This window comes from Opisthocomus hoazin, chromosome 29, assembly GCF_030867145.1.
Source record: "Opisthocomus hoazin isolate bOpiHoa1 chromosome 29, bOpiHoa1.hap1, whole genome shotgun sequence".
NCBI lineage: Eukaryota > Metazoa > Chordata > Aves > Opisthocomiformes > Opisthocomidae > Opisthocomus > Opisthocomus hoazin.
Window position 1 is genome coordinate 7,121,373 of NC_134442.1, and position 23,483 is coordinate 7,144,855.

At 49.9% G+C, this 23,483-nt stretch overlaps 1 protein-coding gene across 2 annotated transcripts; it reads right to left on the reverse strand.

Annotated features, from left to right (window-relative positions):
* Positions 1-357: 357 nt before the first annotated feature.
* Positions 358-3,802, reverse strand: LOC142364844 (urokinase-type plasminogen activator-like). Of its 2 annotated transcripts, none has more exons than XR_012766347.1 (2): positions 3,636-3,802; positions 358-562 (listed from the first exon to the last, which is right to left on the reverse strand). XR_012766347.1 is itself a non-coding variant. In XM_075444963.1 (2 exons), exons 1-2 carry the CDS (start codon positions 2,605-2,607, stop codon positions 358-360), a joined length of 525 nt encoding a protein of 174 aa, XP_075301078.1. In that variant the 5' UTR covers positions 2,608-2,698. The 2 variants fall into 2 exon arrangements, 1 of the variants encoding a protein (XP_075301078.1); XM_075444963.1 differs by lacking the exon at positions 3,636-3,802 and adding an exon at positions 2,288-2,698.
* Between the last annotated feature and the right edge of the window lie 19,681 nt (positions 3,803-23,483).

Sequence of the window (23,483 nt, forward strand, 5' to 3'; positions counted from 1 at the left end):
GATCACCACGTGCCACATGGTGATGTGCCTGCAAGGCAGGTGGAGAGAGGGGTCAGAGGGAGCGCAGCCCCGTGCTGCAAGCAGCCCAGCAGTTGCCTGCCTTCTGCTGCACAGGGCAGATAGGAAGGCAGGGCTACAGAGGGTGCGACTGCCCTAGCACGCCTTGGGCACAAGGAGTCTCGGGCGGGAGGCTGCTAGGAAGCCGTGGCGTGAGCCCAGCCCTCTCGCGAGCAGTCTCTCAGCTGGGCTTGGCAGTGCCCAGGCACTGGGCGTGCTGCAGGGAAGCGGGATGGCGCTAGCACGTGCTGCTGTGGAGCGGGCACGTGCTAGTGCTGTGGGGCTGTTCCCTGGTCCTCCTTACCCGGGCGTGATGAAGCAGTGGGCTGCTGTCAGCACCCACTGTGGGCTGATGAGCGACCCTCCGCAGACATGCGCCATGCCTCCTATGATGGGCTTCTGGATGCTGACGATCCAGGGCCAGGCCCCTAGCTGGGCATCGGTGCCACCCACGACGCGTGACATGCCGTAGTAAGAATCCATGGGCCGGTGCCTGCAGGTCCCTCTGTAAGCAGAAACTCATGAATGTCCTGCTCGGTGGCTTGCTGCTGTTCAGGCTGCAGGTCAGCCCCCTTCCCCCCCACCAGGCGCTGCCCAGCTCCAGGCCTGCAGCTCTGCACTGGTCCCGGGGCAGATGTCTCCAGCCCGGGGGTCTCCAGGGCCAGCCCGTGCCCCATCGCTCAGCACCCCACGCCTGTCCCCCTCTTCCCGCACCCTCTGCCCCCACGTCTCGGGGCGCTGCTCCCCGACCAGCCTGCACTGCTGGGCGCAGCCTCGCGACGGTGGCACCCAAAACCCTGCTCCTGCACAGAGTCACGACGTGGTGCTGCTCTCTGCACCAGCCCAGGGTCGCACCCTGCCCCAGCAGAGCCCCAACAAGTGCAGCCAGGGGAAGCGCAGAGTCCTGGCCCTGGGGAGGTCACTACCAATAGAGCTTTGGATCCTAAAAAGATGCTTTCTGCTCTGAAAGTGAGGGTTTAAACCCTAACAAGGGAACGGTGTGCCCTAAGAAAGTCTATGGCTAATAAAAGACAGCTTTGGACCCCAAAAAATGAGGATTTCCGCCCTGCAAATAAGGCTCTGGGATCTAAAATGGATGGAGAGTGTCTACAAATGACGCTTTGGGCCCTGCAAAGGAGGGGAACCTCTTGGTTCCTCTGTTGCCCCATAAAACGAAACACTCCAGTGCAGGCCTAGAGCTGTAAGAGGGGTTTGGCCCTAGAAGTGAGACTTTGGACTCTCCAAAAAAGAGTTTGGGCCTGAAGCATGGGGCGTTGGGATGTGAAAATAAGGCTTTGGAAATGAAAATGAGATGCTGAACCCTCAAATCAGGACTTTTGCCCTCACATGATGTTTTGGTGCCAAAAGCTAGGGCTCTGTATGCTAAAAACAGGTCTTTGGAGCCTCCAAATGAGGCTTCGGTCATTAAACAAGTGAGGCTTTGTACCCAAAATGAGCAGTTTGGATGCTAAAATGAGGCTTTGGACCCTCCAGCTTGCCGACTGGATCCTCTAAGTCAGGCTATGGATCCAGATAATGAGGCTTTGGTGCCATGAAAGGAGACTTTAGACCCTACAAATAAGGCTTTGGACTCTAAAAAGGAGCCCTTTGACACTCAAATCAGACTTTGGGCCTTCAAGAGAATGCTTTGGTCCCTTAAAAGGAGTCTGTGAATTGTAAAAGCGAAGCTTGCAACTTATCAATGAGGGTTTGACCCTGCAAAGGAGGGTTTGGACCCTAAAAAAAGGCTTTGTGCCCTCCAGATGGTGCTATCACCATCGACCTCTTGTAGGACAGAAAGAGGTCTTGTGAGGCAGCAGTTGCGTCCCACTGTGCAGGCTTTGAGCCAGCCCTGGGGACTCAGCTGACCAGCAGGTTGTCACTGGAGGACACTGGGGCTGCAAGGGTACGCATTTCCCAGCCATCACTTAGCTGCAGGGAGATCTGCTTTGACGGCCCCAGGCCAGAAGGACACGCACTGCACAGGCGGGCATTCACAGAGGCGTCTCTTGGACTTGCCAGGGCAGGAATCACCGAGGGCAGAGGACAACAGCCCAAGAGCAGGGAAGTGCTGGCCTGTTTTTCAAGCCAAGGCGGCAAATTCACCTGCAGGGGCTCTCCTGAGCAGCGGCACAAGTGCCAGCTGGCTGAAAGCATGCACAGCTCGCTCAAGGGCTGGGCTGAGTGCTTCGTGCCCCACTAACGCAGGGCAAAAACAAAGCGTGCTCACCTCGCCTGAACGAGCGGCTGCAGAGCTGTCACTCCCCGGGTCCAGGCGGGATCTCCACGTGTGCCCTGGGACACCCACGGGTGCGTACGCTGGAGCCGCACACTTCCCATGCCTGGTGACGGAGGGCTCCACGCACGCCGGAGGAGCTGGAGAGCAGCAAGGCAGACGCTCAGTGCCCTCAGCACCAGGGCCGAGCCCTGCTCTCGCAGCAGGACGGGGCAGAGCCATCTCCCCGTTCCCCTGGGCAGCTGTCCCCAGCGCTCCACAGGAAAACTGCCAGGGCGGTGTGTTAGGGGTTGGAAGGGACCTCTGTGGGTCATCGCGTGGGCAGCGGTGTGCAGAGCAACGGCGGGCTGAGGGCAGCCGAGGCAGGAGAGCAGCCTTGCGCTCAGTGGGACCAGGCTGCTCTCTGCTCTGCCACCAAAGCTAAGACTTTGGAAAGTCAAAATGATGCTTTGGATGCTAGAAATATAGCTCTGGAGCCTAAAAAGAGGCTTTCTGCCTCCAAAATGAGAGTTAGGACCCTCAAAATGGAACTGTGGGCCCTAAAAGAAGGTTGTGAGTGATAAAAGACAGGTTTGGATCCCATAAACGAGGGCTTCAGCCCTGAAAATGGGGCTCTGGGCACTCCAAAGGATAGGCTAGATGCTACAAGGGACGCTTTAGACCCTGAAAAGGAGGGGAACGACTTGGTTCCTCCATGGCCTCCAGAAATGGAGATTTCGTCCCAAATAGAGGGCTCTGGGCACTCCAGTGGAGGCTTTCAGGTGTAAAAGAGGGCTTGGGACCCTTCAAAGTAGAGTTTAGACCCGCCAAAGGATAGCTTGGGGCTTAAGAATGCAACATTGGGCCCTGAAAATGGGGCTTTGGAAATTACATTGAGGCATTGAACCCTGAACTTCTGATGGTTTTAAGCCCTGAAGTGATGCTTTGGGTTTGAAAATCAGGGCTTTGTACTGTTGAAATGGGATTTTAGACCCTCAGAATGAAGCTTGGGACATCAAACAAACAAGGCTTCTAAGTCTAAAGGAGCAGTTTTGATTCTACATGGAGGCTTTGGCTCCTGAAAAGCAGGGTTTTGAAGATAAAGATGAGGGTTGAGACCTCAAATGGAGACTTTGGACCCTATAAACAATGCTTTGGACTCTGAAAAGGAGGCTCTGCACCTTCAAAATGATGCTATGAGCCCTGGGTTTGGAACTTAGAAATGAGGGTTTGTACCCTGAAAAGGAGGCTTTGGGTCCTAAAAAGAAGGCATTAAAACCTACAATAAAAGTTTGGACACTAAAGATGAGTCCTGGAGACCAAGCGCCACCCCCACCCCGTCCCTTGGCAATGACAGACTCACAGCTGAGGATGGTGGCCCTCTTGCAGGGGCGGGCGCTGGCGGCGGCGGGGCAGAGAGCGGTGCAGAGGAGGTGCAGGCGGCCTCGCTGTCGCAGCCCTCGTGGAGGCAGCGGCAGGTCTGGCCCCGTCTCAGCAGGGCGGGCAGCGTCAGGAAGGAGATGATGTGCAGGAGCTGTGGGGATGGGGGAGAGCATCAGCCCTGGGACGCCCCTGCTTCGGGGGGCAGACCCCAGCCCCACATCCCCCCCGTCCTCGCCACCTTGTAACCACAGTGATGGAATTAGTTAATCATAAAGCACGAACAATGCTGCTATGTCTCTTGTACAGCCCTACCCATCTGAACATTAGGTCTGGGAACAGAGGGTTTAGTCCCTAGGTAATCATTAACGTTAAACAATAATGGTGAAGGGGATTTTTTTAATAGAAATAGCGTTACCAAATGATTGCAGGTGTATTTGTGGTACCTATCTATTGTGTGAATTAATTGAAGCAAAAAGTCATACATCTCCCCCCAAAGAAGGTAGTTTCAATTAAAACCAGCAGGTGCCTAGAACTGGTCAAGACGACCCGTGCCGCAGGGACAAGAGCCAGAAGAGGACTGAGTTTGCGCAGAAACTGTGACGAAGAGGATAAGCCTTCATCTTAGGACCCCTGACGACCACCACTAGGAGGCACTGCGCAAGTGCGGGTGGGAGGAGTGTATGAAAATGAACTGATTTGACTATGAAAGAAAGGGCTTATGTAATCAGATGAATATGTATATTTTGATCTATATAAACTGCACGGAAAGGGTATGGGGTATGCACGTTCGGCGGAATTATCCCCCGTGCATCCGACGTCGCAATAAAGAATGCCTGCCTTTTAACACTACATTGGTGTGACGAGGTTTTATTCCCGGATTTTCGGTGACAGTTTCTGGCGACCCAGATGGGACCCTGCTTGTGAATACCGACGGATCCGCGGGATCACGGGACCTCCAGCCGGCATCGAGGGATTCTCGAGGAGAACCTCTGATCCCCGGACCGAAGGATTCCAAGTAAGTCCCCTGGAATTTAATTAAGGCATTCTTTAGGTATAATATACGCCTGCTCGTAAATCGTGGTGAAAACCTCGTAGAGTTGGGCTGAAAGGTACCTTTGTGGAAAGTCTCTGCTCGGTGAAAGCCGGTGGAGCGGGGCCCAAGGGGGAGGTCTTCAACAGGGGGTTGAAGTCTCCAGGATCTCAGCAGGGGGCTGGGATCCCAAAAGGGAGCTCCAACAAGGGTTGGGGTCCCTCTGATTAGTGTTTGTGATATAGTGCACAATCACTACCACTGGTCATTTGAAGGATGGGCACCTTTCCGAGTAAAAGACCCATGCCAAGGGACACGCCTTTGGGATGTATTTTAAAGCACTGGAAAGAACTGGGGGGGGGCCCTTTAACTCGGAAGCAGTTAATTGAGTATTGTAATCATCGGTGGCCGTTATATACTCTAGATGACGGGGAGAAGTGGCCGGAGGATGGGACACTGTGTTATAATACCATTTTGCAATTAATGTTGTTTTGTAAAAGGGAAAATAAATAGAAAAAAATGACATATGTAGATTTGTTTTTCTCGTTAAGAAATCATTCGAAATGGCAAAGGCAGTGTAGGATACATCCGCGCGGTTCTATGGTAATGGCTTTAAAGAAAGGAAACTGCGAAAAGGGTTCAAAGAAATGTTGCGTCGCTTGTAGTGTTGGCAAAGAGTGTTTGAAATATGAGCCTGAGGAGGATGATGTTGAATTAATAGTGGCACCGCATCGGAGATGGGGGGATAATTAGGAAGAGGAATCCGAGATCGTTAGCCCTTCCACCTCCCCTCTGGGGGAGGGTGCGAGAGGATTTAGCCCGGTTTCGGGAAGGACACAGGGAAGGACGGGGCGGGGGGGGGGGTACCAGAATCGGCTTCTCCCCTCCAAGCCCCTCTCTGAAAAGACAGAGAATGAGGAAGTAAAATTTTTAATAAATACAAGAACCACTTATTTGGTATTAAACACATGTAAAGGGAAATATAGTCATAAATCTGTAGATGTTGTTGGTGCGACAGGGTAAAAAGAAAATTAACCTTTCTTAGAGCTGTTGAAATTAAGAAAACAGTGGGTAACTCACCAGTTTCTATATATGCCTGAATGTCCGTTGCCTTTGTTAAGACAAGATTTATTAAGCAAATTAGAGGCACAAATAACTTTAAAAAAAAATGAAAAAATTAAATTATTGATACCAGAATCAAAAGCCGTAGAGGCAAGGGTGTTTGTGTTACAGGATTCTTTTAAGGAGGAACAAATTCCAGAAGAGGTGGAAAACGCAGTAATCCTGCTTGGTTTAGGCAAATGAAGTTCCGGGACAGTCCAAATTGGCAGAACTGGTAAAAGTGACCTTAAAACCTGGATCCAAACCGGTAAGACAAAAATAACATCCTACTAAGTGGGAGGCACGAAAAGAATTAAAGGGGTTAATCATGAAATTTTTGGAATATAGGCTTTTGGTAGAATGCGAGTCAAAATACAACACACCTATACTACCGGTAAAGAAACCTGGAGGACGAGAATATCGACTAGTCCAGGATCTAAGAGCTATAAATCAAATAGTTCAAGATATACACCCAGTAGTGGCCAATCCCTATACTTTATTGACATCCCTGAAAGAGGAGCATAAATGGTTTACTGTACTAGATTTAAAGAATACCTTCTTTTGCATACCTCTGGATGCACAAAGTCAAAGCATATTTGCTTTTGAATGGAAGAGCCCTGCAACAGAACGAAAGATACAACTGACATGGACTATACTTCCACAAGGATTTAAAAATAGCCCCACAATATTTGGAAAACTGTTTGTCCATAAAAGACAACATCTGGTCCTTAGAGTGCTGGCACAACGTCTGGGATCCTGGAAGCAGCCAGTAGGATACCTCTCTAAACAACTTGACAACGTGAGTAAAGGATGGCCGGGATGTTTGCGCGCCGTGGCAGCGACGGTATTGCTGATTCAGGAAGGTCGAAAATTGACTATGGGCCAAAAGATGGTGGTGTATGTACCACACATGGTGGTAACTGTTCTAGAACAAAAGGGGGGTCATTGGCTGTCCCCCAGCAGAATGCTAAAATATCAGGTTGTCTTGCCAGAGCAGGATGATGTGGAACTAAAAACCACAACCATCGTAAATCCAGCAATGTTCCTGTCAACGAAAAATCCAACAGAAAATCTAGAACATGACTGCCTGCTAACTGTTGAACAAGTCTATTCCAGCAGACCGGACCTGAGGGATGAGCCTCTGGAAAATCCTGATTTCGAATTGTTCACGGATGGAAGCAGCTTTGTGAAAGAAGAAAGACGAACGGCCGGATACGCTGTTGTCACCACCACCGAGGTACTGGAGTCAGGAACGCTACCTGCAAATACCTCGGCACAGAAAGCAGAACTGGTGGCATTGAGGCAAGCCTTGCGAATGGCAGAAGAAAAAAGGGTAAATATATGGACTGACTCTAAATATGCATTTGGTGTAATTCATGCTCATGAAGCCATCTGGAAAGAAAGAGGACTGCTCTCAGCCCAAGGTTCATCGATAAAACATAAAGAAAAAATCCTTCAGCTCCTCGAAGAGGCGCAGAAACCAAAGAAAGTGGCAGTGATGCACTGCAAGGCTCATCAATTTGGTCGGACAACTATAAACATAAGTAATCGATTGGCAGACAAAACAACAAAAGAGACTGCTAAACAAAGTATCTTTGCACTAATACCAGTAAAACAAATAAAAATCCCAAATCTGAAACAAAATACAGTAAATTGGATGAACAATTGACAGAACAATTAAAGGCATCACAAAATACAGAAGAGTGGTGGGTAACACCAAAAAAGCAGATAACAATAACCCCGCAAGTCATGATAGAACTTGCGAAAAAAAACATACACAGACACATTGGGGTGTAGATGCTATAATCTCGAGCCTAAAATCATCTGCAGTGTGTGTAGGAATGACAGAAGTAATGAAATCTATAATAACTAAGTGTCCAATTTGTCTCAAAAATAATCCTTTAAATCGGAAAAGAGCACCCCTAGGAATAACAAAACAGGATAACACCCCAGAAAATTATTGACAAGTTGATTTTTCTGAACCGCCCAGGCAGAATGGATTCAAGTATCTATTAGTATTAATTAATACTTTTTCTGGATGGCTGGAAGCCTTTCCTTGTCACACCAACAAAGCGAAAAAAGTAGTTAAAATATTGTTAAAAAAAATAATACCAAGGTTTAGGGTACCAATTGGCATGTCTTCCGATAGGGGACCACATTTTGTAACAAAAATAGTTCAGCAAGTAAATAAAATTTTAAGAATAAATTAAGATTTACATACCCCCTGGAGGCCACAATCAAGTGGGAAAATTGAAAGAATAAACCAAACATTAAAAAGACAAATAAATAAAATTTGTCAAAAAGTGTCTTTAAAATGGCCACAAGCTTTACCATTAGCACTTCTGAGAATCAGAATCCAACCAAGATCTAAAGATGGTGTAAGTCCATACGAAATTTTGTATGGCAAACCTTATCAGACTCCTTTAATCCCAGGGGATATAAAAATAACAAGGGAAACAGATTTAAAAATGTATTTGGTTTCTTTAGGAAAAACACTTGAAGCACTCCGAAAATACATTGTGCTGACCAAATCGCTTGCTTTGGATACCCCTGTGCATCAGTATCAACCAGGTGATTTCATGTACATAAGAACTTGGAACTCTGAACCACTGCAAAAAAAGTGGAAAGAACCTTTTCAGGTACTGTTAACAACTTACACTGCAATCAAAGTAGAAGGGGTGGAACCGTAGATACACTACACTCGAGTGAAGAAGGCCCCTTCGTGGAGAGTCATCAATAGAGATCCAGAGACTGCAAAACTGACTTTGAAATATATCTAAAAAGAGTAGTTATTACTGTAAAATGCGAGGAGACTGTATCTCGATCTGAAAACTGATGATACTAAGAACACTGTTCAGTGTATTAGAAGTAAGAACAAAAAACATTAATTCACTGCCAATAAAAGCAAAACAATTAATATACCTCCTAAGGAGGACTCCAGAAAAAATTTGATGATCGGGCTTATAGAAGAATTTGCAAATTTACAAAATGTGACCCAAATAACTACATGTCTTCCAATCCCAAGGGCGGTAGGAAAATCAGTCCCATGAAGAAATTCAACAAGACATGCAAGAAAATTGGCTTGATAAAATTTTTAATGGATTCAGGTGGAATATTAGTTCTTGGGTCAAATCTTTAGTCGGTACCGGACTGCTTTTACTGGTAGTAGTTTTAATAATAATACTGCTCATTTATTATTGTCTAAAAAAGGAACTCACCAACAGAACAGCTTTTAATCAAATGATTATTCAGGCTATTGCAAGAAGACAAAACCTTAGTGAGTCGGTTGTAACACTTCCACCACCCTATAGCGAAACAAGTGGACTATAAGTGTAGTGTTGTAATTTTGAAAAGTATATTTTAATAGTATTTAATCATTATATGATCAAAAAAAAATTTAATTCTGGAAGTATTGAAAAGATAATTATTTCAAAACTTCCAAAGGGGGGAAATGTAACCACAGTGATGGAATTAGTTAATCATAAAGCACGAACAATGCTGCTATGTCTCTTGTACAGCCCTACCCATCTGAACATTAGGTCTGGGAACAGAGGGTTTAGTCCCTAGGTAATCATTAACGTTAAACAATAATGGTGAAGGGGATTTTTTTAATAGAAATAGCGTTACCAAATGATTGCAGGTGTATTTGTGGTACCTATCTATTGTGTGAATTAATTGAAGCAAAAAGTCATACATCTCTCCCCAAAGAAGGTAGTTTCAATTAAAACCAGCAGGTGCCTAGAACTGGTCAAGATGACCCGTGCCGCAGGGACAAGAGCCAGAAGAGGACTGAGTTTGCGCAGAAACTGTGATGAAGAGGATAAGCCTTCATCTTAGGACCCCCGACGACCACCACTAGGAGGCACTGCGCAAGTGCGGGTGGGAGGAGTGTATGAAAATGAACTGATTTGACTATGAAAGAAAGGGCTTATGTAATCAGATGAATATGTATATTTTGATCTATATAAACTGCACGGAAAGGGTATGGGGTATGCACGTTCGGCGGAATTATCCCCCATGCATCCGACGTCGCAATAAAGAATGCCTGCCTTTTAACACTACATTGGTGTTACGAGGTTTTATTCCCGGATTTTCGGTGACAACCTCAGGGCAGACACTGGACGGCAGCCACGTCCTGCCCCTCCTCACCACCCTGCAGGCTGCTGCGGGGTCGCTGGGGCTGCGCGGAGGGGATGTGGGGGAGCCGATGGCCCCAGGGCAAGCATCACCCCCACCCAGCCTTGTCCACCCCACCGCCACCCCGGCGGCCTCACCATCATGGAGACGGGGGGTTCCAGAACACGGGGACAGCTGGGGGGTGCAGAGGAGACAGAGAGGAGCGCTGCAAGGGGGGAGGAGGGGCCCTGGGCCTGGTCCAGGGGCTGCTCGGCCTCGGGGCAGGCCCCACAGGAGCCATGGTGAAGCTGGGCCTGGCTGCAATCGGGGCCCGCCTCCTTCCCATGTAGTCTTGGCCGGCAGAGGTCGGGAGGGCTGTCAGTCTCCTCCCCTGAGGTGCTGCTGCCTCTGATTGGCCCCCTTGTGGTCAGGCTGCTGGGTTACAGTGCCTGCCCTTCACCTGAGGGAATGACCTGCCATTGGCTGCCAGGGCTGTCACTCTGCCCAGATGCAATGCCCACCCGCCCCTGAGGTGCTGCTGCCTCTGATTGGACCCCAGGTGGTCAGGCTGTTGGGCTGCAGTGCCTGCCCTTCACCTGAAGTGATGACCTGCCATTGGCTGACAGTGCTGTCACTCTGCCCAGATGCAGTGCCCACCCTCCCCTGAGGTGACGCTGCCTCTGATTGGCCCCCTTGTGGTCAGGCTGCTGGGTTACAGTGCCTGCCCTTCACCTGAGGGAATGACCTGCCATTGGCTGCCAGGGCTGTCACTCTGCCCAGATGCAATGCCCACCCGCCCCTGAGGTGCTGCTGCCTCTGATTGGACCCCAGGTGGTCAGGCTGCTGGGCTGCAGTGCCTGCCCTTCACCTGAAGTGATGACCTGCCATTGGCTGACAGTGCTGTCACTCTGCCCAGATGCAGTGCCCACCCTCCCCTGAGGTGCTGCTCTCCGCTATTGGCTGCCTGAGGGGCCGCTCTCCCCTCCGCCGGTGCCTGCCCTGCTCCCAGGCGATGTGGTGATGAACTCCACAGGGTGGGCTGGGTGCTCGCGGTGACCCTGTGGGCACGGCAGAGCAGGGAGCTTCCGCTGGGGAGGCAGTGGCAGCCATCGCCCCGTCCAACCGCCCGCCCTGCAGGGCTGGCCCGGCCTGACAGCAGAGCATGGAGGGCACTGCCCAAAGGGCTCCTGGGCACGGACAGGCCGGGGGCACCGACCGCCTCTCAGGCAGCCTGTCCCAGCGCCCGGCCGCCCTCTCGGTGCAGAAACGGATCCTTGAGCCCAGCTGAACCCGCCCTGACGCAGCTCTGGGCCGTTCCCACGCATCCTGTCCCTGGACCCCAGCAGCAGAGCTCAGCACCTCCCTCTCACGTCCCCTCCTGGGGAAGCTGTGGAGAGCGGTGAAGTGGGACAGGGAAATACGCGGCTGTGGGCAAGAACAGACAGGTTGGGGCCCCAAAAATGAGGATTTTGGCCCTGAAAATGAGGCTTTGCAGGTGAGGACTCTGGACTGAGGCACAGGGAACCTTCCCCCGGCTCAGGGCAAGGCTGCGCCAGCCCAGAGCACGCAGGAGGTGGCCACCTCTGCACCGCGGCACGAGTGGCGACTCGCCGGCTTGGGAGAGCGCGGGGCCTTTCCATGCCCGGGGGTGTCTGGGGAGGGGGCAGGCTGCCTAAAGCGTCTCCCCTCCTCCTCCCCTCCAGGTCTCTGTGCTCCAGCGGGGCAGCTGGGGCTCTGCTGTAAGGACACCCGGGGTCAGCATGCGCTGTGCTGCCTTGGGCTGCTGGGAAGGGATGGCATTGGGATGCTCCCCGGGCAACCCTGCTTCCCCCGGGGGCTGCCATTTCCCATTTTCCCACCCAGCTGCCAGGCAGCCATGCTGCTGTCGGAGGGGCAGGCTCTGCTCCAGGCCCCGGCTGAGGTGAGGCTGACACTGCCCTACCAAAGCCCTCCTGCTACACAGCTGTGGGATTCTGGGAGAAGGTGAGCACACAGGGTGTGTGCAAAGCAGTAACATTTGAGCACCTGCTTCTTGTCAGCATCCACACCTTCCCGAGCTCACACTCCTTCTGTCTCCTCCTCTGGTGATATTTCCACATTTCTTCTCTCAGTCTAGGTTTCTCCTGGAGAAGAGAGGTTGTACAATATGTTGGAAATACCTGTGGTTGTGCCACCCCTACACAAAGAAAAACTTTTTCTTCACGATTCAGGAGCTTAGCCCAGACGTATCAAGCACATTACCCAGGACTAGGAGCCAGGAGATTCCAGAAGCTGAGTTTCAGCTCTAGAGAAGAGTTGTTTTGTGATCTGGGATGACCCCACCTTCCTCCATCACTTTCTCTGTTGGCCAAATGACCAGTGAAACGCCAGCCTGCCTGAGGTGAAGCTGAAGGACTTGTTTCTCTTGGTAACGGCTTGGGCTGGCAGAAGTCACTCTGTGCCTGCCAAACAAGTCCCTTTTGGGAACTCACCTCTTGCAGTCGTGGAACCCCAGCCACTGACGTAGCAGCTTCTCAGCTGCGACACTCTCAGCCAGGCGTCGGGCACACAGGCAAGCTGCACGTAGTAGCCGCACAGGACAGGCTGGTCCAATTCCAGCAAGGCAATGTCGTTCCTCTGCGTGATGTTGTAGTAGTGCTCGTGAACCAGTAGCCGCTTAATAGTGCGCACTTGGGTCTCAGGGCCCAGCTGAGTCAAGTGGCTGGCCCCGATCACCACGTGCCACATGGTGATGTGCCTGCAAGGCAGGTGGAGAGAGGGGTCAGAGGGAGCGCAGCCACGTGCTGCAAGCAGCCCAGCAGTTGCCTGCCTTCTGCTGCACAGGGCAGAGAGGAAGGCAGCGCTACGGAGGGTGCGACTGCCCTAGCACGCCTTGGGCACAAGGAGTGTCGGGCGGGAGGCTGCTAGGAAGCCGTGGCGTGAGCCCAGCCCTCTCGCGAGCAGTCTCTCAGCTGGGCTTGGCAGTGCCCAGGCACTGGGCGTGCTGCAGGGAAGCGGGATGGCGCTAGCACGTGCTGCTGTGGAGCGGGCACGTGCTAGTGCTGTGGGGCTGTTCCCTGGTCCTCCTTACCCGGGCGTGATGAAGCAGTGGGCTGCTGTCAGCACCCACTGTGGGCTGATGAGAGACCCTCCGCAGACATGCGCCATGCCTCCTATGATGGGCTTCTGGATGCTGACGATCCAGGGCCAGGCCCCTAGCTGGGCATCGGTGCCACCCACGACGCGTGACATGCCGTAGTAAGAATCCACGGGCCGGTGCCCGCAGGTCCCTCTGTAAGCAGAAACTGATGAATGTCCTGCTCAGTGGCTTGCTGCTGTTCAGGCTGCAGGTCAGCCCCCTTCCCCCCCACCAGGCGCTGCCCAGCTCCAGGCCTGCAGCTCTGCACTGGTCCCGGGGCAGATGTCTCCAGCCCGGGGGTCTCCAGGGCCAGCCCGTGCCCCATCGCTCAGCACCCCACGCCTGTCCCCCTCTTCCCGCACCCTCTGCCCCCACGTCTCGGGGCGCTGCTCCCCGACCAGCCTGCACTGCTGGGCGCAGCCTCGCGACGGTGGCACCCAAAACCCTGCTCCTGCACAGAGTCACGACGTGGTGCTGCTCTCTGCACCAGCCCAGGGTCGCACCCTGCCCCAGCAGAGCCCCAACAAGTGCAGCCAGGGGAAGCGCAGAGTCCTGGCCCTGGGGAGGTCACTACCAATAGAGCTTTGGATCCTAAAAAGATGCTTTCTGCTCTGAAAGTGAGGGTTTAAACCCTAACAAGGGAACGGTGTGCCCTAAGAAAGTCTATGGCTAATAAAAGACAGCTTTGGACCCAAAAAAATGAGGATTTCCGCCCTGCAAATAAGGCTCTGGGATCTAAAATGGATGGAGAGTGTCTACAAATGACGCTTTGGGCCCTGCAAAGGAGGGGAACCTCTTGGTTCCTCTGTTGCCCCATAAAACGAAACACTCCAGTGCAGGCCTAGAGCTGTAAGAGGGGTTTGGCCCTAGAAGTGAGACTTTGGACTCTCCAAAAAAGAGTTTGGGCCTGAAGCATGGGGCGTTGGGATGTGAAAATAAGGCTTTGGAAATGAAAATGAGATGCTGAACCCTCAAATCAGGACTTTTGCCCTCACATGATGTTTTGGTGCCAAAAGCTAGGGCTCTGTATGCTAAAAACAGGTCTTTGGAGCCTCCAAATGAGGCTTCGGTCATTAAACAAGTGAGGCTTTGTACCCAAAATGAGCAGTTTGGATGCTAAAATGAGGCTTTGGACCCTCCAGCTTGCCGACTGGATCCTCTAAGTCAGGCTATGGATCCAGATAATGAGGCTTTGGTGCCATGAAAGGAGACTTTAGACCCTACAAATAAGGCTTTGGACTCTAAAAAGGAGCCCTTTGACACTCAAATCAGACTTTGGGCCTTCAAGAGAATGCTTTGGTCCCTTAAAAGGAGTCTGTGAATTGTAAAAGCGAAGCTTGCAACTTATCAATGAGGGTTTGACCCTGCAAAGGAGGGTTTGGACCCTAAAAAAAGGCTTTGTGCCCTCCAGATGGTGCTATCACCATCGACCTCTTGTAGGACAGAAAGAGGTCTTGTGAGGCAGCAGTTGCGTCCCACTGTGCAGGCTTTGAGCCAGCCCTGGGGACTCAGCTGACCAGCAGGTTGTCACTGGAGGACACTGGGGCTGCAAGGGTACGCATTTCCCAGCCATCACTTAGCTGCAGGGAGATCTGCTTTGACGGCCCCAGGCCAGAAGGACACGCACTGCACAGGCGGGCATTCACAGAGGCGTCTCTTGGACTTGCCAGGGCAGGAATCACCGAGGGCAGAGGACAACAGCCCAAGAGCAGGGAAGTGCTGGCCTGTTTTTCAAGCCAAGGCGGCAAATTCACCTGCAGGGGCTCTCCTGAGCAGCGGCACAAGTGCCAGCTGGCTGAAAGCATGCACAGCTCGCTCAAGGGCTGGGCTGAGTGCTTCGTGCCCCACTAACGCAGGGCAAAAACAAAGCGTGCTCACCTCGCCTGAACGAGCGGCTGCAGAGCTGTCACTCCCCGGGTCCAGGCGGGATCTCCACGTGTGCCCTGGGACACCCACGGGTGCGTACGCTGGAGCCGCACACTTCCCATGCCTGGTGACGGAGGGCTCCACGCACGCCGGAGGAGCTGGAGAGCAGCAAGGCAGACGCTCAGTGCCCTCAGCACCAGGGCCGAGCCCTGCTCTCGCAGCAGGACGGGGCAGAGCCATCTCCCCGTTCCCCTGGGCAGCTGTCCCCAGCGCTCCACAGGAAAACTGCCAGGGCGGTGTGTTAGGGGTTGGAAGGGACCTCTGTGGGTCATCGCGTGGGCAGCGGTGTGCAGAGCAACGGCGGGCTGAGGGCAGCCGAGGCAGGAGAGCAGCCTTGCGCTCAGTGGGACCAGGCTGCTCTCTGCTCTGCCACCAAAGCTAAGACTTTGGAAAGTCAAAATGATGCTTTGGATGCTAGAAATATAGCTCTGGAGCCTAAAAAGAGGCTTTCTGCCTCCAAAATGAGAGTTAGGACCCTCAAAATGGAACTGTGGGCCCTAAAAGAAGGTTGTGAGTGATAAAAGACAGGTTTGGATCCCATAAACGAGGGCTTCAGCCCTGAAAATGGGGCTCTGGGCACTCCAAAGGATAGGCTAGATGCTACAAGGGACGCTTTAGACCCTGAAAAGGAGGGGAACGACTTGGTTCCTCCATGGCCTCCAGAAATGGAGATTTCGTCCCAAATAGAGGGCTCTGGGCACTTCCAGTGGAGGCTTTCAGGTGTAAAAGAGGGCTTGGGACCCTTCAAAGTAGAGTTTAGACCCGCCAAAGGATAGCTTGGGGCTTAAGAATGCAACATTGGGCCCTGAAAATGGGGCTTTGGAAATTACATTGAGGCATTGAACCCTGAACTTCTGATGGTTTTAAGCCCTGAAGTGATGCTTTGGGTTTGAAAATCAGGGCTTTGTACTGTTGAAATGGGATTTTAGACCCTCAGAATGAAGCTTGGGACATCAAACAAACAAGGCTTCTAAGTCTAAAGGAGCAGTTTTGATTCTACATGGAGGCTTTGGCTCCTGAAAAGCAGGGTTTTGAAGATAAAGATGAGGGTTGAGACCTCAAATGGAGACTTTGGACCCTATAAACAATGCTTTGAACTCTGAAAAGGAGGCTCTGCACCTTCAAAATGATGCTATGAGCCCTGGGTTTGGAACTTAGAAATGAGGGTTTGTACCCTGAAAAGGAGGCTTTGGGTCCTAAAAAGAAGGCATTAAAACCTACAATAAAAGTTTGGACACTAAAGATGAGTCCTGGAGACCAAGCGCCACCCCCACCCCGTCCCTTGGCAATGACAGACTCACAGCTGAGGATGGTGGCCCTCTTGCAGGGGCGGGCGCTGGCGGCGGCGGGGCAGAGAGCGGTGCAGAGGAGGTGCAGGCGGCCTCGCTGTCGCAGCCCTCGTGGAGGCAGCGGCAGGTCTGGCCCCGTCTCAGCAGGGCGGGCAGCGTCAGGAAGGAGATGATGTGCAGGAGCTGTGGGGATGGGGGAGAGCATCAGCCCTGGGACGCCCCTGCTTCGGGGGGCAGACCCCAGCCCCACATCCCCCCCGTCCTCGCCACCTTGTAACCACAGTGATGGAATTAGTTAATCATAAAGCACGAACAATGCTGCTATGTCTCTTGTACAGCCCTACCCATCTGAACATTAGGTCTGGGAACAGAGGGTTTAGTCCCTAGGTAATCATTAACGTTAAACAATAATGGTGAAGGGGATTTTTTTAATAGAAATAGCGTTACCAAATGATTGCAGGTGTATTTGTGGTACCTATCTATTGTGTGAATTAATTGAAGCAAAAAGTCATACATCTCCCCCCAAAGAAGGTAGTTTCAATTAAAACCAGCAGGTGCCTAGAACTGGTCAAGACGACCCGTGCCGCAGGGACAAGAGCCAGAAGAGGACTGAGTTTGCGCAGAAACTGTGACGAAGAGGATAAGCCTTCATCTTAGGACCCCTGACGACCACCACTAGGAGGCACTGCGCAAGTGCGGGTGGGAGGAGTGTATGAAAATGAACTGATTTGACTATGAAAGAAAGGGCTTATGTAATCAGATGAATATGTATATTTTGATCTATATAAACTGCACGGAAAGGGTATGGGGTATGCACGTTCGGCGGAATTATCCCCCGTGCATCCGACGTCGCAATAAAGAATGCCTGCCTTTTAACACTACATTGGTGTGACGAGGTTTTATTCCCGGATTTTCGGTGACAGTTTCTGGCGACCCAGATGGGACCCTGCTTGTGAATACCGACGGATCCGCGGGATCACGGGACCTCCAGCCGGCATCGAGGGATTCTCGAGGAGAACCTCTGATCCCCGGACCAAAGGATTCCAAGTAAGTCCCCTGGAATTTAATTAAGGCATTCTTTAGGTATAATATACGCCTGCTCGTAAATCGTGGTGAAAACCTCGTAGAGTTGGGCTGAAAGGTACCTTTGTGGAAAGTCTCTGCTCGGTGAAAGCCGGTGGAGCGGGGCCCAAGGGGGAGGTCTTCAACAGGGGGTTGAAGTCTCCAGGATCTCAGCAGGGGGCTGGGATCCCAAAAGGGAGCTCCAACAAGGGTTGGGGTCCCTCTGATTAGTGTTTGTGATATAGTGCACAATCACTACCACTGGTCATTTGAAGGATGGGCACCTTTCCGAGTAAAAGACCCATGCCAAGGGACACGCCTTTGGGATGTATTTTAAAGCACTGGAAAGAACTGGGGGGGGGCCCTTTAACTCGGAAGCAGTTAATTGAGTATTGTAATCATCGGTGGCCGTTATATACTCTAGATGACGGGGAGAAGTGGCCGGAGGATGGGACACTGTGTTATAATACCATTTTGCAATTAATGTTGTTTTGTAAAAGGGAAAATAAATAGAAAAAAATGACATATGTAGATTTGTTTTTCTCGTTAAGAAATCATTCGAAATGGCAAAGGCAGTGTAGGATACATCCGCGCGGTTCTATGGTAATGGCTTTAAAGAAAGGAAACTGCGAAAAGGGTTCAAAGAAATGTTGCGTCGCTTGTAGTGTTGGCAAAGAGTGTTTGAAATATGAGCCTGAGGAGGATGATGTTGAATTAATAGTGGCACCGCATCGGAGATGGGGGGATAATTAGGAAGAGGAATCCGAGATCGTTAGCCCTTCCACCTCCCCTCTGGGGGAGGGTGCGAGAGGATTTAGCCCGGTTTCGGGAAGGACACAGGGAAGGACGGGGCGGGGGGGGGGGTACCAGAATCGGCTTCTCCCCTCCAAGCCCCTCTCTGAAAAGACAGAGAATGAGGAAGTAAAATTTTTAATAAATACAAGAACCACTTATTTGGTATTAAACACATGTAAAGGGAAATATAGTCATAAATCTGTAGATGTTGTTGGTGCGACAGGGTAAAAAGAAAATTAACCTTTCTTAGAGCTGTTGAAATTAAGAAAACAGTGGGTAACTCACCAGTTTCTATATATGCCTGAATGTCCGTTGCCTTTGTTAAGACAAGATTTATTAAGCAAATTAGAGGCACAAATAACTTTAAAAAAAAATGAAAAAATTAAATTATTGATACCAGAATCAAAAGCCGTAGAGGCAAGGGTGTTTGTGTTACAGGATTCTTTTAAGGAGGAACAAATTCCAGAAGAGGTGGAAAACGCAGTAATCCTGCTTGGTTTAGGCAAATGAAGTTCCGGGACAGTCCAAATTGGCAGAACTGGTAAAAGTGACCTTAAAACCTGGATCCAAACCGGTAAGACAAAAATAATATCCTATTAAGTGGGAGGCACGAAAAGAATTAAAGGGGTTAATCATGAAATTTTTGGAATATAGGCTTTTGGTAGAATGCGAGTCAAAATACAACACACCTATACTACCGGTAAAGAAACCTGGAGGACGAGAATATCGACTAGTCCAGGATCTAAGAGCTATAAATCAAATAGTTCAAGATATACACCCAGTAGTGGCCAATCCCTATACTTTATTGACATCCCTGAAAGAGGAGCATAAATGGTTTACTGTACTAGATTTAAAGAATACCTTCTTTTGCATACCTCTGGATGCACAAAGTCAAAGCATATTTGCTTTTGAATGGAAGAGCCCTGCAACAGAACGAAAGATACAACTGACATGGACTATACTTCCACAAGGATTTAAAAATAGCCCCACAATATTTGGAAAACTGTTTGTCCATAAAAGACAACATCTGGCCCTTGGAGTGCTGGCACAACGTCTGGGATCCTGGAAGCAGCCAGTAGGATACCTCTCTAAACAACTTGACAACGTGAGTAAAGGATGGCCGGGATGTTTGCGCGCCGTGGCAGCGACGGTATTGCTAATTCAGGAAGCTTGAAAATTGACTATGGGCCAAAAGATGGTGGTGTATGTACCACACATGGTGGTAACTGTTCTAGAACAAAAGGGGGGTCATTGGCTGTCCCCCAGCAGAATGCTAAAATATCAGGTTGTCTTGCCAGAGCAGGATGATATGGAACTAAAAACCACAACCATCGTAAATCCAGCAATGTTTCTGTCAACGAAAAATCCAACAGAAAATCTAGAACATGACTGCCTGCTAACTGTTGAACAAGTCTATTCCAGCAGACCGGACCTGAGGGATGAGCCTCTGGAAAATCCTGATTTCGAATTGTTCACGGATGGAAGCAGCTTTGTGAAAGAAGAAAGACGAACGGCCGGATACGCTGTTGTCACCACCACCGAGGTACTGGAGTCAGGAACGCTACCTGCAAATACCTCGGCACAGAAAGCAGAACTGGTGGCATTGAGGCAAGCCTTGCGAATGGCAGAAGAAAAAAGGGTAAATATATGGACTGACTCTAAATATGCATTTGGTGTAATTCATGCTCATGAAGCCATCTGGAAAGAAAGAGGACTGCTCTCAGCCCAAGGTTCATCGATAAAACATAAAGAAAAAATCCTTCAGCTCCTCGAAGAGGCGCAGAAACCAAAGAAAGTGGCAGTGATGCACTGCAAGGCTCATCAATTTGGTCGGACAACTATAAACATAAGTAATCGATTGGCAGACAAAACAACAAAAGAGACTGCTAAACAAAGTATCTTTGCACTAATACCAGTAAAACAAATAAAAATCCCAAATCTGAAACAAAATACAGTAAATTGGATGAACAATTGACAGAACAATTAAAGGCATCACAAAATACAGAAGAGTGGTGGGTAACACCAAAAAAGCAGATAACAATAACCCCGCAAGTCATGATAGAACTTGCGAAAAAAAACATACACAGACACATTGGGGTGTAGATGCTATAATCTCGAGCCTAAAATCATCTGCAGTGTGTGTAGGAATGACAGAAGTAATGAAATCTATAATAACTAAGTGTCCAATTTGTCTCAAAAATAATCCTTTAAATCGGAAAAGAGCACCCCTAGGAATAACAAAACAGGATAACACCCCAGAAAATTATTGACAAGTTGATTTTTCTGAACTGCCCAGGCAGAATGGATTCAAGTATCTATTAGTATTAATTAATACTTTTTCTGGATGGCCGGAAGCCTTTCCTTGTCACACCAACAAAGCGAAAAAAGTAGTTAAAATATTGTTAAAAAAAATAATACCAAGGTTTAGGGTACCAATTGGCATGTCTTCCGATAGGGGACCACATTTTGTAACAAAAATAGTTCAGCAAGTAAATAAAATTTTAAGAATAAATTAAGATTTACATACCCCCTGGAGGCCACAATCAAGTGGGAAAATTGAAAGAATAAACCAAACATTAAAAAGACAAATAAATAAAATTTGTCAAAAAGTGTCTTTAAAATGGCCACAAGCTTTACCATTAGCACTTCTGAGAATCAGAATCCAACCAAGATCTAAAGATGGTGTAAGTCCATACGAAATTTTGTATGGCAAACCTTATCAGACTCCTTTAATCCCAGGGGATATAAAAATAACAAGGGAAACAGATTTAAAAATGTATTTGGTTTCTTTAGGAAAAACACTTGAAGCACTCCGAAAATACATTGTGCTGACCAAATCGCTTGCTTTGGATACCCCTGTGCATCAGTATCAACCAGGTGATTTCATGTACATAAGAACTTGGAACTCTGAACCACTGCAAAAAAAGTGGAAAGAACCTTTTCAGGTACTGTTAACAACTTACACTGCAATCAAAGTAGAAGGGGTGGAACCGTAGATACACTACACTCGAGTGAAGAAGGCCCCTTCGTGGAGAGTCATCAATAGAGATCCAGAGACTGCAAAACTGACTTTGAAATATATCTAAAAAGAGTAGTTATTACTGTAAAATGCGAGGAGACTGTATCTCGATCTGAAAACTGATGATACTAAGAACACTGTTCAGTGTATTAGAAGTAAGAACAAAAAACGTTAATTCACTGCCAATAAAAGCAAAACAATTAATATACCTCCTAAGGAGGACTCCAGAAAAAATTTGATGATCGGGCTTATAGAAGAATTTGCAAATTTACAAAATGTGACCCAAATAACTACATGTCTTCCAATCCCAAGGGCGGTAGGAAAATCAGTCCCATGAAGAAATTCAACAAGACATGCAAGAAAATTGGCTTGATAAAATTTTTAATGGATTCAGGTGGAATATTAGTTCTTGGGTCAAATCTTTAGTCGGTACCGGACTGCTTTTACTGGTAGTAGTTTTAATAATAATACTGCTCATTTATTATTGTCTAAAAAAGGAACTCACCAACAGAACAGCTTTTAATCAAATGATTATTCAGGCTATTGCAAGAAGACAAAACCTTAGTGAGTCGGTTGTAACACTTCCACCACCCTATAGCGAAACAAGTGGACTATAAGTGTAGTGTTGTAATTTTGAAAAGTATATTTTAATAGTATTTAATCATTATATGATCAAAAAAAAATTTAATTCTGGAAGTATTGAAAAGATAATTATTTCAAAACTTCCAAAGGGGGGAAATGTAACCACAGTGATGGAATTAGTTAATCATAAAGCACGAACAATGCTGCTATGTCTCTTGTACAGCCCTACCCATCTGAACATTAGGTCTGGGAACAGAGGGTTTAGTCCCTAGGTAATCATTAACGTTAAACAATAATGGTGAAGGGGATTTTTTTAATAGAAATAGCGTTACCAAATGATTGCAGGTGTATTTGTGGTACCTATCTATTGTGTGAATTAATTGAAGCAAAAAGTCATACATCTCTCCCCAAAGAAGGTAGTTTCAATTAAAACCAGCAGGTGCCTAGAACTGGTCAAGATGACCCGTGCCGCAGGGACAAGAGCCAGAAGAGGACTGAGTTTGCGCAGAAACTGTGATGAAGAGGATAAGCCTTCATCTTAGGACCCCCGACGACCACCACTAGGAGGCACTGCGCAAGTGCGGGTGGGAGGAGTGTATGAAAATGAACTGATTTGACTATGAAAGAAAGGGCTTATGTAATCAGATGAATATGTATATTTTGATCTATATAAACTGCACGGAAAGGGTATGGGGTATGCACGTTCGGCGGAATTATCCCCCATGCATCCGACGTCGCAATAAAGAATGCCTGCCTTTTAACACTACATTGGTGTGACGAGGTTTTATTCCCGGATTTTCGGTGACAACCTCAGGGCAGACACGTCCTGCCCCTCCTCACCACCCTGCAGGCTGCTGCGGGGTCGCTGGGGCTGCGCGGAGGGGATGTGGGGGAGCCGATGGCCCCAGGGCAAGCATCACCCCCACCCAGCCTTGTCCACCCCACCGCCACCCCGGCGGCCTCAGCATCATGGAGACGGGGGGTTCCAGAACACGGGGACAGCTGGGGGGTGCAGAGGAGACAGAGAGGAGCGCTGCAAGGGGGGAGGAGGGGCCCTGGGCCTGGTCCAGGGGCTGCTCGGCCTCGGGGAACGCCCCACAGGAGCCATGGTGAAGCTGGGCCTGGCTGCAATCGGGGCCCGCCTCCTTCCCATGTAGTCTTGGCCGGCAGAGGTCGGGAGGGCTGTCAGTCTCCTCCCCTGAGGTGCTGCTGCCTCTGATTGGCCCCCTTGTGGTCAGGCTGCTGGGTTACAGTGCCTGCCCTTCACCTGAGGGAATGACCTGCCATTGGCTGCCAGGGCTGTCACTCTGCCCAGATGCAATGCCCACCCGCCCCTGAGGTGCTGCTGCCTCTGATTGGACCCCAGGTGGTCAGGCTGCTGGGCTGCAGTGCCTGCCCTTCACCTGAAGTGATGACCTGCCATTGGCTGACAGTGCTGTCACTCTGCCCAGATGCAGTGCCCACCCTCCCCTGAGGTGCTGCTCTCCGCTATTGGCTGCCTGAGGGGCCGCTCTCCCCTCCGCCGGTGCCTGCCTGCTCCCAGGCGATGTGGTGATGAACTCCACAGGGTGGGCTGGGTGCTCGCGGTGACCCTGTGGGCACGGCAGAGCAGGGAGCTTCCGCTGGGGAGGCAGTGGCAGCCATCGCCCCGTCCAACCGCCCGCCCTGCAGGGCTGGCCCGGCCTGACAGCAGAGCGTGGAGGGCACTGCCCAAAGGGCTCCTGGGCACGGACAGGCCGGGGGCACCGACCGCCTCTCAGGCAGCCTGTCCCAGCGCCCGGCCGCCCTCT